The sequence below is a fragment of the Toxorhynchites rutilus genome, chromosome 3 (assembly GCF_029784135.1).
Source record: "Toxorhynchites rutilus septentrionalis strain SRP chromosome 3, ASM2978413v1, whole genome shotgun sequence".
Lineage (NCBI taxonomy): Eukaryota > Metazoa > Arthropoda > Insecta > Diptera > Culicidae > Toxorhynchites > Toxorhynchites rutilus.
Window position 1 is genome coordinate 267,767,761 of NC_073746.1, and position 18,581 is coordinate 267,786,341.

Sequence of the window (18,581 nt, forward strand, 5' to 3'; positions counted from 1 at the left end):
ACACAATTATCGTTCAAGATTCACTTGCAAAAAAAAACTTGTTACTCCATCACATAGAATTCACATATATACATATATAATACATATTTGATACGGAAAAGTTAATTTTACGATGGGGGTTTTACAAGATCTGTAGAACGAATTCCGTGCCCTAAAAGCAAAATTGCTCGGAAGGAAATCACTGTTTCAGGAGACAAACTATTGCAAGATTGAGCTTGAGCTTGAACTTGAGCTTGGGTAGACTGTACAATTCGTAATTGCTCTCCGTGATTGACCTGAACCAACTAAATTGCACAGAGAACACACTGAATGACGCTTGGGACCAGTAAATCATTCTCGTTGGGCAATTTTCGGTGATTCGAGCTTTAAATGGTCAATAACGACGCCGGCCACGTCCTTACAGTCACCAGGGGAAGGGGAGGAATGTTAGTATGAGTTTCGTCGCCCGAAGGCGCCCGCTGCGTACAGGAATTACAGAAGCTTGAACAAAGCCTTATATTTTGTTCACCAAAATCACATCTAAACAAATTTGCGAGTCAACCCAAATGAATTTTGAAAATACATTGATAGTCAAAGGAAAGAGTCTGGACTGCCCGTCGTGATGAAGCGTGACAAACAGGGAAAGTGTTTATGAGTTGTTCAGGGATCAGTTCAAGAGTGTCTTTGTTAGCGAATGTCTCGGTGACGATCAAGTTTCTGCATCTGTCAGTAATGTTCCCTGCCTCTCATCTGTCGCAGCCTCTCCTGAAATAAACGCTACGGTTGTACAAGGTTCCTGCTGTAAATTAAAAAAATCCTGGACTGCTGGACCCGACGGTATCCATCTGTCATTCTGAAGATGTGCTCTACTACTCTCTCGTTACCTTTGAGTATACTATTCCGTCGCTCTATTCTATGTGAACTTTTCCGAGTGCATGGAAGAAGTCATTTGTGTTCCCAGTCTTCAAAAAAGGCTGCAAATAAGATTATAGAGGAATCGCCTTTACATAAAGTGACCAGATGATAAGAGGTCTAACGCGGGACACAAATAACAAAACGTTATGTATATACGTTATGGGAACATATACCATAGTTTAGCGAGTCAGAACTGATATGTATTATTTTTTTCTAAGTATCGGCACTCAGTTGTGATTTTTCGGTGGTTTAGATTTTGTTTGCGCCTGAAAATCACTCGCTCAATCAGAGCATTTACGCCTGGCAAGCACGGTTCGAATTCTACAATTTTCTTTGAAAAAGAAATTACGAATATTACCGAATGGAATGCTCGAATTTTTTCTTAAATCTTTCGTTTATTAAGCCTAAAACGAAACTTATTCAAGGCTGTTGATTCGCAGCAGCAGCACTGTCAAGCAACTTGATGATTTTTTCATACTGCAAGCTCCACCCCACAGCGAAGGAGTTGGACATCCTGAGGCACTTAGTGTCCGCCAGATATAGCCAATCTGGTATTTACAACATCATATCCCTGCTGCTCCTTAAGCGGGGACATCGAAGCAACTGGCCAAACGGTGAAGGAGAATCTGGTCAAACTGGACATTTTTATGTGGAAGCGTCAGATGAGACCGGCCGTATCTGAGCAGCAAGCAATCACTCAGAAGGAGTAGCTTGAGGTGCTGGTGAAAATCCTCTTTCCGGCCAAAGAAGTGAAAAACTTCTTTTTCACTGGTGAAAAACTTCTTTCCGTGCTTATAATGAAAGACGAGACGTACTTGATGCTAGAATTTAACGAATGGCAGGGGATCGGGTACTTTATGTTCCCCAGGTAAGCGATGACTTCGAATATATCATCCACACCAACTTCTCGAAGAAGGTCCTTCTCTGACAGATGTGAAGCGAATGTCCAAGCCGCTCTTCTTTCTAATCATATTGTGAACGGGGAGATATATAGTACGAAGTGATTGCCGGAAGTTGCGAAGGTGATGTGGTCTTTATGCCGAATCTGGGATCAGCCCATTATGCCAAAAGATCACTGGAGGATGGATCGGCTGGAGATAAACATTGTCGCGAAGACCGCCAACCTTCTCAACACTCCCCAGCTGCGACCGTTAAAAACTTTTGGGTGAATGATCAAAATGGAGAGACAGTCGACCACCAAAGCCACGAAAATGTAAAAAAACACGCCGACATACATCTTTTCATCGACCATGGTTGGGGTTCCGACCAACTTCCGTAAGACCGCCCAGCGCTTCATTCACGATACTTCATCAAACAACCCTCCCTCTTCCTGTCGAGTATAGACTAGTTTCTCCGGCTTATTTAAAACGTTAAGCCCTGACCGAGCTAGGAACCAAAGATGATCTTTTCGTTTGACTCGCGTCGGTCCCTGCGGATCAATAGGGGACTTTTATAAAAATCATTTTCCATTTTTGTTGCTGTCGCTTCCAGTTGACACTCTCTAAACAAAAAGCCCACTGTCGGTGCGATGAACCCAGCTCAACGTATTAGTCTTAGGATGTATTAGAAGCGCTCTTGAACAGTCTGCCAAATAAAAGTTTGTTTTTTGAGGTTCATCCATTTAAGAAAATCAACATGATTAGATTGTGATATTGAAATATACTGATATCGCGGGACATTTTCGTTTCTTTTGCCAAACGCGGGATGTTTCGCGGGACATTTTGTTGAAATGCGGGACGTCTGGTCACTTTACCTTTACACATCATGTATTGCTCGTTCTCTAGAATCGCGACAGCAGATCGATGCAATATGTACTGATTTTTCATCGGCTTTTGACAAAATCGCAGTAGCTTAACTTGAACAACTGGTGTTCCACGGCCCCTTCCTCAGTTGGTTACGTTCTTCCCTCCTCAATCGTGAGATGTCAGTGAAAATAGGCGAATCCACTCCTTTTCGTGTGTCATCTGGCGTTCCACAAGGGAGTCATCTCCGTCCGTATATTTTCCTGCTGTATCTCAATGACGTTAATTTACATTTGAGATGCTTCAAACTATCCTATGCAGACGACTTTAAGCCTTCCTTCCTGTGAAGTCTACCGAAGATGCAGAATTTCTACAACAGCAGCTGAATACTTTCGCGGAATGGTGCACAACCAATAGAATGGTTTTGAATCCTTCGAAATGTTCTGTCATTTCGTTTACACGCAAGAGATCTTCCATTATTTTTGAGTACAAGTTGCGCAGTGAAATTTTAAACCGTGTTAATGTCCTTGGGATCATGTTAGATTCCAAGTTAACCTTTCGAGATCACATCTCATACATCACCTCTAAGGCGTCTAAAACTCATGGTTTTATTTTTCGTGCAACAAAACATTTCGATGCCTGTATAGTATGGTCTCCGTACTACAATAATAGTATCCAGTGAATTGAGTCGATTCAACGGAAATTCGTTAGTTTTGCCCTCCGAAAATTGCAGAGGAATGACCCATTGAATCTTCCTAGGTATGAAGATCGTTGCCAGCTAATTGATTTACAATTATTAGCTTCAAGAATAGAGGTAACCAAGGCATTATTTACTGCCGACCTTATTTCTTCAAATATAGACTTCCCTGAACTCCTTCGGTTGATTAATTTATATATTCATCATCGTGTATTACGCTCACACAGCTTTTTACACATACCACCTGCCCGAACCAATTACGGTTACGGAACCTGTAACAAGTATGTGTCGTGTAATTAATCGTTGTAGTTCATGTTTCGACTTCCATCTGTCTCGTGCGTTCCTTAAAAAGCTCTATTCTGTGACACTTGTGTAATAGTTAGATGTAGCTCGTAGTAGAAATAGTAGTAGCTGTAGTAATAGCAGTAGATTTATGTTGATTAGGGCAAACGTTAGGCCTGTTGACATTTGTAAAATAAAATAAAATAAAATAAACAAAGGGGGTAGCGAAATATATTATTTTAACCATTTGCGGTCGGAATTCATTTTCCTTAGAAGGGATTCTCTTATATTTCCACGCTAATAATGTTTTGCTCATACCGAGTACCGTTACCTATTATTCATAGAAACTTCTTATACATTCGTGAAAAATTTCACTAGGCATTGAAATTCTTTAGAAAAAATGTAATCTATGACATCGTTGAATAAAGTATTTAGTATGATTCCTTGCTATGGAGGCTGAGAGCAGACAAACGACCGCAAAGGGTTAATATATTCTAGTATTTATCGTATGTACCCTTCATTGATATTCAATCGCGTTGGCGGAGATTTTATAGTGGGAAACCTGAGAATGTAACCGAGAGAACTTCTTTTTTTTTGCTTGCTAAATAAATATATAAATCCTTTGACCATTGACCATACAATAATTAAACAGAAAAAAACAAATCGCCAGCTATTTTGCCGCAAAACATCAGCGTCTGGCCCACTGTGAACTTATATTGATTCACAAATGGCGTCGCATTAGTGTTAGTGAACGTGTCCGTACATGTACGTTCGTACGATCACCTGATACGATAGAGAAAAGATGAGTACTTTTACATGGAAAATGTTTTTCTAACAACCATTAATCCAAGTTTGTTTAAACTCAAGATAGCGATATAGTGTATTCGATAAAGTTTTAGATCTTATTAAAACATGAACTTTTGTCGAAGACGTTAACTTCATATCTTTCATAGTTTCTTGAATATATGACATCAGAAAGAGTTTTTCTAACAACTTTTTCATGTTTTCTTCGAAAAAATACTATTAATGTTTAACTCGTAACACCTTTATGTATAAATTGTCGCGATTTACATGTTCTGCAAACTTTTTTTCTTTTCAGAAACAAGAACATGTCAACCGCGACAATTTACACACAAAAATGTTACGAGTAAAACATTATTTTTACAGTAGTCTCCATACAAAAATGTCTTCTTCTTCTTCTTCTTCTTAAATGGCACTAACGCTCCTAAAGGAACTTCGCCGTCTCAACGAAGCATTAATTGCGTCATTTTTATTAGTACTTAGTTGAGATTTCTATGCCAAATAACACGCCTTAAATGCATTCTGAGTGGCGAGCTCTAGAATATGCGTGAGTACAGTACAAGTCGGAGGAAATTTCTTGACGAAAAATTTCCCCGACCAGAACGGGAGTCGAACCCGAACCCCCGGCATGTTAGGTGTAACGCTATCCAGCACAGAAAAAAAGTCATATATTCCAAAAAATATAAGAGATAGAAAGACATAAGTTCATATTTTTTCTTGAGATCTAAAACATTGTCAAACACACTATATCAGCATCGAGCCCAATTTTTTTTTCAGTGCCATTTAAATATGAAAATTTAAACAATTCCAACATTTCATCCTTGTTTGAAGATTGCAAATATGCAAAGTTGCTTAAATGCTTAATGTCTTTAAACACACAACGTTTCACTGCTATCTGTGATGTTGCTGCCAACCCCTAAGACTAGTTGGCAATTCGTCTATAGTGCCACGAGTACAATGGTCTGTTGCTTGGCGACACTTTGGCCACTCCTGTTCTATTGGATCGAACAGTATTGCCAGCCGACAAGAAAAAAAAATTGGATTTCTCATTTGGTCAATAGTTAGTTTAAAAAAAAAAAATATATATATATATATATATATATATATATATATATATATATATATATATATATAAATATATATATATATATATATATATATATATATATATATATATATATATATAACACTCTTCATTGCAATAGGTGCGTAGAAATATTTCCCATCGATAGATGCAAATGTGTCCGCGATCTATCACGAAAAGACGTTCAAAACCTTTCGAGTTTCGTTGCATGCACACTTTTTAGGTTTCCATTTCGCAGGAACTAGTTCTACGTTCAAAATCATTCGAATGTACCAAGAATCTCAAAATGAGAGCGAACCGCTAATTCTTTAGGCATCCAATCTTTGTTCACCAATGCTGCATATGTTTGTTTTCTGAAACCATTTCACTTTAAGGACACGAAATTCGTTCTCCAGATCTTGGAAAACCCTATCGTAGAACCCTGGAAACACTTCGTTGATGCTTGTTAAATTGGAAAACTTTCTGGGATTCAACATTGCAGCAGCATTAAGCCTCGAATTATTTAAATCGACTCTTCCTCATTTGCTTGATCAGCTTCACGCAAGAACTGCTACGAATATTCTTAAAAAATATCCGCTTTGGCCATTTATTGTTCTGATAGTTTCTTCTGCGTAGAATGTTTAGATAAAAATCTTTTAGCTTTTAGCTTTAGCATGTAGCATCGTGAATTATGATTTTTTAAGCCTGGAACAAACAATTATTCTGTTGATCTGGGGCAAAATATACTCTGAAAAAGCAACAAAGATGATGTCATCGAGTCATTGAGGGCATTCAGAACACTTACTGCCAGTCAAGCAGTCTGAATTTTGTCACAGTTATACTGAATTCTTCTTCATGTATAGTACACTTCCAAAAGCTTCCAAAAATCTGTATCACAATCTGTACCATTCAAAATATTTATTGCCTTGAAAAATCTGTACAAAAAATAGTACTCAAATCTCAATTTATACATTTGTTTGATAACTATTACACACACTTTTTCTAAACTTTGACTGCATCAGTTATTAAAAATTACGAGCTGTCCTATGCTGTTCAATCAAATGGATTTAAGATTGTGATCATCGTATCGTTACTTTATCAATTTAGATGTTTAGTTTTTTTGTTGTTCTAATCGGAAAAAATCCTTTACAGCTACCGAGGAGTGAGGCATAGTAAGTATATTAAAATGCGAGCGAACTGTCATTTCTTCTCATGCAACCGATTTTTGTAGAGCAGGAATTTTATTACGGAGCATTCTCATATTTAGGCACAGTATAGTGTGCATTCCCCATCATAAAAATATGAAAACACTTCAAATACTTCTGTAATCTATGTAATCTGTACCGTACAGAAACTGTACTAAAAAATCCAAAAAGTCTGTACCTTTCCAGAAAAATCTGTACGTGTGGCAACACTGGTCCTAGGATGAATTAAAGTCGCAGCTTAAGTTACGCAAATACTTTGTACTAATTTACCTGTATGAAGCTCTAAAGTTACAAAAAAAAACAAACCTCAAGGCATGTTGTTTTGTTCCCGAGGCATATATATCCGAAACCTATGCGGCACCATTTGAATGCAAGTGAGAGACATAGCAAGGATGACCATAATTCAGCACGCTACACCTCACAAGAATCCCTTTTGTCAAATCTAGGTAATTGTTCTCCTCACCGTTTCGCTTTCTTTTGTTCCATTTTTAGCGAGGGTCCGATTTATGGCACCAATTTGAATATTTTACACTCACTCTAAAATAATGCCAACCAAGATCAGATTACTGGCGGGAAAATTGTTTGTAGTGGCCCCATTTCCGTGACCCGTCCTCATTCCCGACATCAGACCAACAACAGAAAACTCTTCACGGGGATACCATTACCTACTTTCTTTGTCAGACTGCATCGGACAGAGAAAAAGGTTCCACCTAGGAAAGCTCATTTTTCTTGCGGTCCGCACACTGTAGCATCTCGGGGAAGGAATCCCGATGCACCTTCTGCCGTGTGCACATTTCTGCCAAAGAAACACCTTTTTCCATTACGGTGGTTTCTTTCCATTCGGCGGGTCGTCCGGAGAGTATCGCGGTTGCTTGACATGGGACAGGTCGCCAGGACGAGCTCAGTTCTGATGAGGTGGGTTCGCGTCTGTGTATGTGCGCTTTATCCACACGTTCCACGAAGTTGAAGCACTAACGAAGTTTGACCCTCGAGGAAATAACCTGCCACGACTCTCGCTATCCCACCATAATAACGCCAACGTCCAACCCGTGAAATTCACGCTAGGTGATGCAAGATAAGACATCTCCGACATGCCTCGTATACATGCTGCGGACTTTCCTACCCACGTTTATATGAAAGGGGATTGCGGGTGGAAGAGGGCAACCTTCTTAATATGCATAAAAAAAATCCAAAGCGAACAAGAGCACACACCATTTTCAGTGCGGTCGAGGCAAGGTAAAGCAAACAGCTATTATGTTTTCAATTATCATAATTTCTTGTTTACCGTCTCGTTTTCGTGAAATTTCTTCGTCCGTGTGGGAGGATGAAGCTGGCGACGCGGGTTTACCCCTTTTTCACGCTATCAAGCGGTCGGCCAGCATTCGAATGCAGTTTTACATTTTTTGTTCTGCAGGTGGGAACGAACGAGTCAAGATGCCGGTGACTTTCACCATCTGATTATGTTTGTAATCTGTGACGGAGAGCTGCGGGCAGTGGGAATAATTGAATTCGAAAGTAGTGGTTAATGCAATGGAAATTGTTATCATTCCGCTCGTATTCAGATCGGGAATCGTATAAAGGAAAAACGTGAATGTTAAATAATTTTACTATAACATTTCTATACAAGCACGGGTTTCATTCAGGAGTAATGCATTTTTAAGTTTCTGTAATTACGTCAAATCGTGCTATGAGTTTGTGACCGGCGCCTCCTGGTGAACCCAGCTGAACCAACGTTCGTCTTGCTGCACTTTTAATGTGTCACACTGACACGTGATCACACTATTTCCAGTGCCATGAATATGGAAAAAATGCCTTCCCCAATGGGTGCTCACATCCATCCTCGGCCAGAGCACTGGACACTGCTCGCCCGTAAGGAGAGCTTTCGCTCCGTGCTCCGAAAGGATGGAATGTCATGAATAAATAAATGCTGATATGATCACGGTAATGGTTCGTGCTGCGGAAGGAGACATTTCGAGGTTGGTCGGGAGGATGGATGGGCCTGCTGTAATCAGAAAGCGTCACCTATCGCCAGAATGAAGTGTGTTTCGGTCGTTCGGAGTGTCGTAAGGATTGCCATTATTATTATAATACACCAGCCGTCACGATTTCGATGGTGGCTGCTGCTGCTGAATGATGATGATGAGCACGATGATTCTGATGATGATGAGGCGAATACTGATGTGAGCACACCATTATTTGTGGCGGTTGGGAGTAAAAATCGCAACTCGGCGAACGGAAAGACTCTTTGATGGATGACCCCCGTCACACTGCGAATTTCTGCCCCCATCTACTCTTACCACCGAAAACCTTGAGATAGGGCCATGTTAATGTGGGAATTGAGTCTGATACACTCCGGTTGTTGCCATGGTGGCAACGGGGATGAGGGTGATGTTGATGATGATGGCGATGACGATGTTTGCCTCGGATTCGTGGAAGTGATATAATTATTCGTTCCAAGCCACCGACAGGAGCTTGTAGATTCTCGGATTTTCTCGCGCGAACGCTCAACCCCGAGTGACATATTAGACAATCTGTTGGGACTTGGAATTTGGATGTAAATCATGCTAACAGCGTGGAACGAATTCGCAACAGCGATGGGACAATCAATTTGGCCACGAATGGAGACGACGGGCGCTCGCTTCGGATCTCGTGGATATTAAGCCATCTTGCGATGATGGATTAGCTACTGATAAGTGACGAACGGGAACCTGAATTTGGGAGGGAAAAATATTTCCCAAATTTGACATGTTTTTCAGAGCCCCACCCCTCCTCTGTTACGATTAGATAGAGCGCACACGTTGTGCAACGCCGTTTGAATCAATCTTCCTTACACTTACACTCTCGCTGATCGGTTTGAAGCGGAAGATGCTCTTCGCATGCTCGCTGCTCACATGCGTCGAGGGTATGTCCAGCGTTTCCGACACCGAGGTGTTATGCTTCCACACGAAAGTGACATCCGTTGGATTCGCCTCTAGCTCGCAGGCAATTTTAGCCAGCTCGTAACGACCAACGTGGTACGTCGTGACCAGTCCGGGCCGGCAAACGGGGGCAACTGGAAAAGGAGAGTAAATTGATTAGACCACGAGACCATGAAGTGTGACGATGTAAAGCGATTTGCGTGTAACCAATTAATGCTGTACATTGTGCACTGACTTCTGGAATACATTTAGCAAAGGCTCATTACAGTCAGTTATTACACGGTGCGACAAATAAATACACTCCTGTCGAAGAACATAGCGTAGGTTGCACGTATGATCGAGTATGGTTCTATAACGTTTTTCCTAATACCAATCACCAAAACACATTTACTCGAACAATATTCGCCCGTGATTCATTAACTAGAAGGTCATTCATCCATGTGTCACAATTACCCAAATGTAACGTTTATTTCAATATTACATAATTAAGAATAAAGAAGAAGAATGAAAAAAAATATAGGAGGTTGTGTCCAAGACACGACCACATTGTTGACGTAGAACTGTTATTTTTTTCAAGACGCTTGGTAATAACTTCGGATATTGTTTCAGAATGCTGCGAAGTTCTAGAAATAACTGTTTAGTAGAATGGTTTGGTCGCCCTGAAATGGTTTTGACGTAGGATTACGTCTTTCGGGAACATGTTGGGGTATAAATTGAAAATCGAAAATCGAGCACATCGTGAAAATTGTCCAATTTCAAACGCATATTGCTCAGTCATTTCATGATGGATTGATGAAATTTTTGCGTCAATCGATTTCGCCACTCCAAAACAATTTTTTATATTGAAGATAATAATATATATAATGAAACTAACTATCGAACTATTGAAAAATTTCAACCCCTATCCTAACGGAAATAACCACATCTGATTGGTCCAAATTTACGACACGTGTGGCGGGTCCCTAACAGAGACATCAAAACCAATCTACCTGGGGGAAATCGGCTTTGCAAATACATGATAGTAGGGGGAGCTTTTGCTCCCACCGAAATGTTGCTTCGTGGAATTGCATATCAATGACTGATCGTGTATTGTGAAAAATTTATCACAAGTGTAAGTGTAAAATATATGGTAGCAGTTGTGTTGAAAATTATTTGATATATGAAACGATTTATTTCAATTTTCATAAATAAAAACCAAGGTGTGTTCCCGCTCGAGAACGGGTCGTTTGGTCACCAAATCATTATCAAAGAGTTTAACGATGTAATTCTTCAAACATATCCAAAATCAACAGATAGCCTAACGGAATCCTACGTCAACCATGCGGTTGTGTCTCGGACACAACTCTCCTATGACTTTTTTCTTGTAGAATCAGTTCACGATTATTGATTGATGATTCATTCTTGCCCTCGCACTTTGTTTCATGTCAATGCGTTGAAAATTTACCTCGAACGCTATTTCGGTGGCCTTTTGACATACACACGGCTACAGGCGATTATACACTTGTTGCACCTGCACCATGTGCTCCCGTGGCCGAGTGGTTAGCGTCATAACTAACATGCCGGGTGTTCGGGTTCGATTCCCGTTCTGGTCGGGGGAATTTTTCGTCAAAGAAATTTCCTCCGACTTGCACTGTGATCACGCGTATTCTAGAGCATGCCACTCAGAATGCATTCAAGGCGTGTTATTTGGCATAGAAATCTCAACTAAGTACTAATAAAAATGACGCAAGTAATACTACGTTGAGACGGTGAAGTTCCTCTAGGAACGTTAGTGCCATTGAAGAAGAAGAAGACCTGCACCATTATTCCACATCTCATAGCTACATTAATCTTTCTTTGGCACCGAATGGAAACAACAACAATGGCAATACTTGCAAGTATCAAATATCATGCTACATGTTATTTAGTATTGTCTCAGTGGAATCGCACCTCTAGACATCGTTCGTGCAACGAAAACCAACCAGCACCAAACAAGCGTTCAACATAGCATACATACAGAGCCATACATTGTTGGCTTGAAATGACTAAGAATATAAACACTTCTCATCATTTTGCGTTATTCTCAAAAGAAACGCTTCTGTTAACATTACTGGCCTTGAAAAAAGTTGCATTACTTTCTCATGCACGAGATAAACGCAGCTGTTATCCTTAGTGGAGAAAATTTACTGGCTAGCGAAACCCAACCACATATAAAATTCTAGAACGACATTTACTTTCTTGGTGACTACATAAACGAAATAAATTCTGTCTGTTAACTCAATAACCTCGAAAAGAGCTGCTTCATTATGATCAAGGTTAGCGCAAATGCAATCTTTTTTGAAGGCAGTTTTGCGATTGGCAACCGAACCCAAATAACACACAACATTTCAACTCGACATTCACTATGGTTTAGCTTGATATTCCTCAAATAATTATGTGACGCACAACCTTAACGCCTGCTTCGCCATAGCAACAGTTCTATGAATTGATGCAATGTCATAGGCACCAACGAAGCCCTCATGAGGACGCAAAATAAGCGATGTTAAGTGCTTTGGATATAGAAAAAGTCTGAATATATGCCTCAGCAGCGATCCATTATGCATACCCTAGCGCAAATATTCCTCTTCCGCTACCTCCCTCTATGTTTATATTTACTATCGCAGCTGCATGATTTGCACCACCAAACAATCGTCCATAATTAGCATTAGCATTGAGCAAGTTGCACAATATCGTAGGTGGTACGAATTCAGAACTGTTAAGTTAAAAAGTAGCCTCCATCCGTTGCTGATGACCGGTAATATATCTTAGATGAATGCATGTTTTCTCCAACAGTTAAGAACTGTCCTGGCCACGTCCTTGCAACTGCTAAGGAAAGGGAAGGAATGTTAGTTTGACATTTACTTAAGAGAGATGCAGAGAACTCTACGACCTCTCATAAATATCTCGGGAATTTAGGAATGTGTTAGTAGGGAAGGTAAACCATAGGATACACTCAGCCGTTGTTACTGGCGTAGCTTGTAATTATTAATAACTATAAAAGTAACTATAACTATAACTATAACTATAACTATAACTATAACTATAACTATAACTATAACTATAACTATAACTATAACTATAACTATAACTATAACTATAACTATAACTATAACTATAACTATAACTATAACTATAACTATAACTATAACTTTAACTATAACTATAACTATAACTATAACTATAACTATAACTATAACTATAACTATAACTATAACTATAACTATAACTATAACTATAACTATAACTATAACTATAACTATAACTATAACTATAACTATAACTATAACTATAACTATAACTATAACTATAACTATAACTATAACTATAACTATAACTATAACTATAACTATAACTATAACTATAACTATAACTATAACTATAACTATAACTATAACTATAACTATAACTATAACTATAACTATAACTATAACTATAACTATAACTATAACTATAACTATAACTATAACTATAAGTATAACTATAACTAGCCGTGGAGCTGCCGGCCTAGAATAGCACTTCGGGTCTTGGTCCCTGTCCCTGTCGTAGAAGGCGACTAATCGGGTGACAACGCGAGTAAGGGCGCGGTAAAGCCTATGGAGATTGCACGGGGGAAATACCGTGTACAGGAGCAACGTAGGGAGTGCCGAGCACATCAGGGTTGACGCCAGTAAGATCCTGATTACGACATACTGGTACGACACGGAAAACGGACATGTTAAGGATGAGAACTACTTTCGACGCTAAAGGCTGACAATCGTGCTATCCTGTTCCCTGAGTAAGGAAGGGTGACACCTTCCTGAAACGGCGTGTGGGCTAATAGCGCGGTTGCCCCCGTCCCGGTAATAACTTGGCAAGTCTTCGGGTACGTTCGATGCTCGTCTAGGCTCAGGCACTAGGTACTAGGCGTCAGATGTCACATTCCTGACTTGCGCTGATCTGGCTCTGAACACGGTCCCCATGAAGGACCGTGTCAACCCCCTGCATGGCCTCACTGCTTGCATAGATAACCATGGGATCACTGATAGCGACTATGTGCAACGAGCGGAGATAGCGGCCCGGAGTTGGGACCCAACAACAAAAATGAGTTTCCAAACAAATTCAACAGAAATCGAGAGCGAAATCGAAGAGGTAGGCATCTTTGCCAGAAGGGGACAGGTGATGAGATCTCCGCCGCTGAGCCAACCACCAGCACCAAAATCCACAAGCGATAAATACATCGGAGAGCAGCCAAACCTGCAACACGAGAAAACTAAGCTGGGTGAGGCCAAAAGGGCATCTGATGAACTCTACGAGTACATTAAGCCTCGCAGTAACGTTCACGCCGTCATAAGGACCTTGACGATTAAAATCAAATCGGCGCTTGCAGCAGCCGAACGCGAGCAACAATTCTGGAGAGCAAAAGCTGAAAAGGCGGAGAACGCACTGAAAGAGAATGTGCAGAGTAAGCCGATAGAAGCGATCTCGACACCAATGAGTGACAGTACCCCGTTAACCGCGAAAAGGAAAAGACTAACTCCTGAAGAGAAAAGGGCAGCAAAGAAACAGAAAGATGGTAGCGAAGTGGCTAATGATGAAAGCAAACAGAACAACGAAGAGATAAATGAGTGGAAAAAGATCGAAAGAAAGAAAAAAGAAGAGAAGAAGAAAGAAAAATTAAAGCCTAGGCTGGAGAGGCCAAAGCCGGACGCTCTGATTGTGGCTACAGCGGGCGCTGCAACATATGCTGAGATCTTGCGGAAAGTAAAAGAGGATCCGTCCCTGAAAAATCTCGGAGAAAACGTGGCCAAAGTAAGGCGAACTCAAAATGGACAATTGCTGTTCGAATTAAAGAAGGACCCAACGATTAAAAGCTCAACTTATAAAGAGCTTGTCGAGAAATCGTTGGGCGAAACAGCGAAAGTGAAAGCTCTGTCCCAAGAAACAGTGGTAGAATGTAGAAACCTGGATGAGATCACTACAGATACCGAATTGAAAGAAGCCCTGAATGAACAGTTTAAGCTGGGAGAAGTCCCCATATCAATCAGGTTGAGGAAAGCATTTGGAAATACCCAAATAGCAACCTTAAGACTGCCAAGAACCGCAGCCAGCAAGCTGTTGGAGGCTGGTAAGATGAAAGTCGGATGGACGGTGTGCTCCCTGAGAGCTATCCAGCAAGTATCTAGGTGTTTCAAATGCATGGACTTTGGCCACCAAGCAAAGTACTGTAAAGGACCTGACAGATCGGAGCTCTGTATAAGATGCGGCGACAAGGGGCATTTGGCAAAGAATTGTACGAAGCCCCCAAGGTGCTTGCTCTGCACGACTGAGGAAGAGAAGGACCACGCTACAGGGGGACCGAGATGCCCGGTCTTTAAAAGGGCGATGGCAGCAATAACCAAATGGAGGTAACCCAGATAAACCTGAATCACTGCGACACGGCGCAACAATTGCTATGGCAAGCCGCATCAGAAACCAAATGCGATGTAGCGATCATAGCAGAGCCGTATCAAGTACCTCCAGATAACGGAAACTGGGTGACCGACAAAGCTAGAATAGCTGCAGTGAAGACAACGGGAAGATACCCCATCCAGGAAGTGGTATCCAACGCATATGAAGGGTTCGTGATAGCCAAAATAAATGGAATCTTCGTATGTAGCTGCTATGCCCCCCCGAGATGGACGATAGAGCAGTTTGATCAGATGCTCCACAATCTAACCGAAGATCTCGTAGGAAGGAGCCCTATAGTCATCGGCGGAGACTTCAATGCCTGGGCAGTGGAATGGGGTAGCAGATTTACCAACACGAGGGGCTTTAGTCTGCTGGAAGCTCTGGCAAAGCTGAATGTGAGACTGGCCAATGAAGGTTGCACCAGCACCTTCCATAGAGATGGTCGAGAATCAATTATTGATGTCACATTTTGCAGTCCGACACTGGCATCAAACATTAATTGGAGAGTGTGTGATGATTATACTCACAGCGACCACCAAGCAATTCGCTATACCGTCGGCAGCCAGAACTTAGTAAAAAGACGAATAATGAGAACAGAGGGTCGAAGATGGAAGTCGAAGGAATTCGACAAAAATCTCTTCCTGGAAGCACTCCGAGAGGAACGATCAGTCAATAACACGAGCGCCAGTGAATTGACAAGTATAATGGTGAGAGCATGTGACGTCGCCATGCCGAGAAAAAGAACACCGAAAAACGAACGCTGCCCAGTTTATTGGTGGAACGAGGTGATTAACTCCCTTCGCTCGGACTGTCTCCGAGCGAGAAGGAGAATGCAGAGGGCTAGAACTACTAGCGAAAGAATAGAGCGTAGAGAATTATTCAAAACGGCAAAAGCCGCCCTTAAGCACGAAATCAGATCCAGCAAGAGAAACTGCTTCAAAGAGTTATGTCGCGATGCCGATGCGAACCCTTGGGGCACAGCATATAGGGTAGTGATGGCCAAAATCAGAGGCCCATCGATGCCCCGTGAAAGCTGTCCGGATAAGCTGAAGAAAATCGTAGAAGGTCTCTTCCCGAAGCATGATCCGATTACCTGGCCAGCAACGCCATATGGCGATGATGAAGAACGCGTCGAGAGAGTGTCAACAGAGGAGCTGATTACGGCAGCAAGAAAATTAAAAGTCAACAAAACACCTGGCCCCGACGGAATCCCAAATGTGGCGGTTAAAGCCGCAATACAAGCGAACTCTGACATTTTCAGGGCAACGCTGCAAAAGTGCCTGGATGAGGGGTACTTTCCAGACATGTGGAAGAAGCAGAGACTGGTGCTACTGCCAAAACCAGGGAAGCCACCAGGGGATCCATCCTCGTATAGACCGATTTGCCTCCTTGATACCCTTGGGAAACTGTTAGAGAAGATCATCCTCAACAGGCTGTCGAGATGCACAGAAAGTGAACACGGACTCTCGAGGATGCAGTTCGGATTTCGGAAAAATAAATCTACGGTGGATGCCATCTTGTCAGTTGTCGAAGCAGCTGAAAAAGTGTTGAAGCAGAAAAAACGTGGAAATCGATTTTGCGCAGTAATTACGGTCGACGTAAAAAATGCGTTCAACAGTGCCAGCTGGGAAGCTATCGCCGAAGCGTTGCACAGACTGACGGTACCAAACTATGTTTGTAAGATCCTGAAAAGCTATTTCGAGAACCGAGTTTTGATTTATGACACAGACATGGGACAGGAGTCATTTAACATAACAGCGGGTGTCCCACAGGGTTCCATCTTGGGTCCAACACTATGGAATGGAATGTACGATGAAGTGCTGAGGTTGAAGCTTCCGCAGGGTGTAGTGATTACCGGCTTCGCCGACGATATATCCTTGACGGTAACAGGCAAGTCCCGAGAGGAGGTAGAAATGTTGGCTACTGAGGCAATACAAACTGTTGAAGATTGGATGAACGATGCTAAACTGAGGATCGCACACCACAAAACAGAAATGGTGATAATCAGCAACCACAGAGCAGTACAGCAGGCAGAAATAACAGTTGGGGCGCATACTATCGTCTCCAAACGCGAACTTAAATACCTGGGTGTTATAATAGACGACCGACTCAATTTTAAGAGCCACGTGAAATACGCGTGTGAAAAAGCGGCTAAAGTTTCCACGGCGTTTGCTAGGATAATGCCCAATAATGCAGGGCCAAGCAGTAGTAAGAGGCGCCTTCTGGCCAGTGTAGCCACTTCGATATTGCGATACGGTGGTCCGGCTTGGACAGCAGCGCTTAAATTACAACAAAACCGTAGACTGTTGAACAGAACTTACCGGATGACGGCGATGAGAGTAGCCAGTGCCTATAAAACGATATCTGCGGAGGCGGTATGTGTCATAGCCGGATTGGTTCCCATCGAAATCACTCTGAGCGAAGATAGTGTGTGCTACAATCTGAGAACGACAAGCACACAGAGCAATAGAGCAGCTCGAGTAACAGCAAGAGCCGACTCCATGAGGAAGTGGCAGCAGGAGTGGAACAGCACCCCTAACGGTAGATGGACCCACAGACTGATCCCAAATATAATCAATTGGGTACAAAGAAAGCACGGTGAAGTCAATTTCCACTTGACGCAATTCTTATCCGGACATGGTTGCTTTAGACGGTACTTGCACAGATTCGGCCATGCAAGTTCACCGTTTTGCCCTGAGTGTGATGGAATAGAGGAAACGCCGGAGCACGTGGTTTTCTACTGTCCTCGCTTTGTCCAAGAAAGAGAACAAATGTACCGGGAGATCAGCCCAGATGTGAACGCTGGAAACGTTGTTCAACGAATGTGCGAAAAAGAGAGCACGTGGAATGCGGTTAATTCTGCTATTACCAAAATACTCACGATGCTCCAACGAAGATGGAGAGAAGAACAAAGAAGTAGCAATTCATAGAGATGAGTGCATGAGCACAGCCTCCTCCCGAAGTAATACCAAACGGTGGTTCCGGGGGGGGAAAGGCAAGGCGCATAGGAGGTGGTTTTAGTGAGTAAGAATCTCACACTACCCAGTCAACATGGCGACTGGGTGTCTATGAAGATCTCCACCTTCTTCACCAAAAAAAAAAAAAAAAAAAAAAGTATAACTATAACTATAACTATAACTATAACTATAACTATAACTATAACTATAACTATAACTATAACTATAACTATAACTATAACTATAACTATAACTATAACTATAACTATAACTATAACTATAACTATAACTATAACTATAACTATAACTATAACTATAACTATAACTATAACTATAACTATAACTATAACTATAACTATAACTATAACTATAACTATAACTATAACTATAACTATAACTATAACTATAACTATAACTATAACTATAACTATAACTATAACTATAACTATAACTATAACTATAACTATAACTATAACTATAACTATAACTATAACTATAACTATAACTATAACTATAACTATAACTATAACTATAACTATAACTATAACTATAACTATAACTATAACTATAACTATAA

General features: G+C 41.2%; 1 protein-coding gene across 7 annotated transcripts in view; it reads right to left on the reverse strand.

Moving 5' to 3' along the window:
- LOC129775988 (nephrin) overlaps positions 1–18,581 on the reverse strand; it is a 497,623-nt gene that overhangs the window by 41,424 nt on the left and 437,618 nt on the right. For 6 of the 7 annotated variants that reach the window (XM_055781311.1, XM_055781310.1, XM_055781309.1 and 3 more), the window contains exon 10: positions 9,516–9,736. In XM_055781311.1, coding sequence (XP_055637286.1) covers positions 9,516–9,736 — 221 coding nt within the window. The remainder of the gene's footprint in view (positions 1–9,515; positions 9,737–18,581) is intronic. The other variant, XM_055781308.1, reaches the window with a different exon arrangement.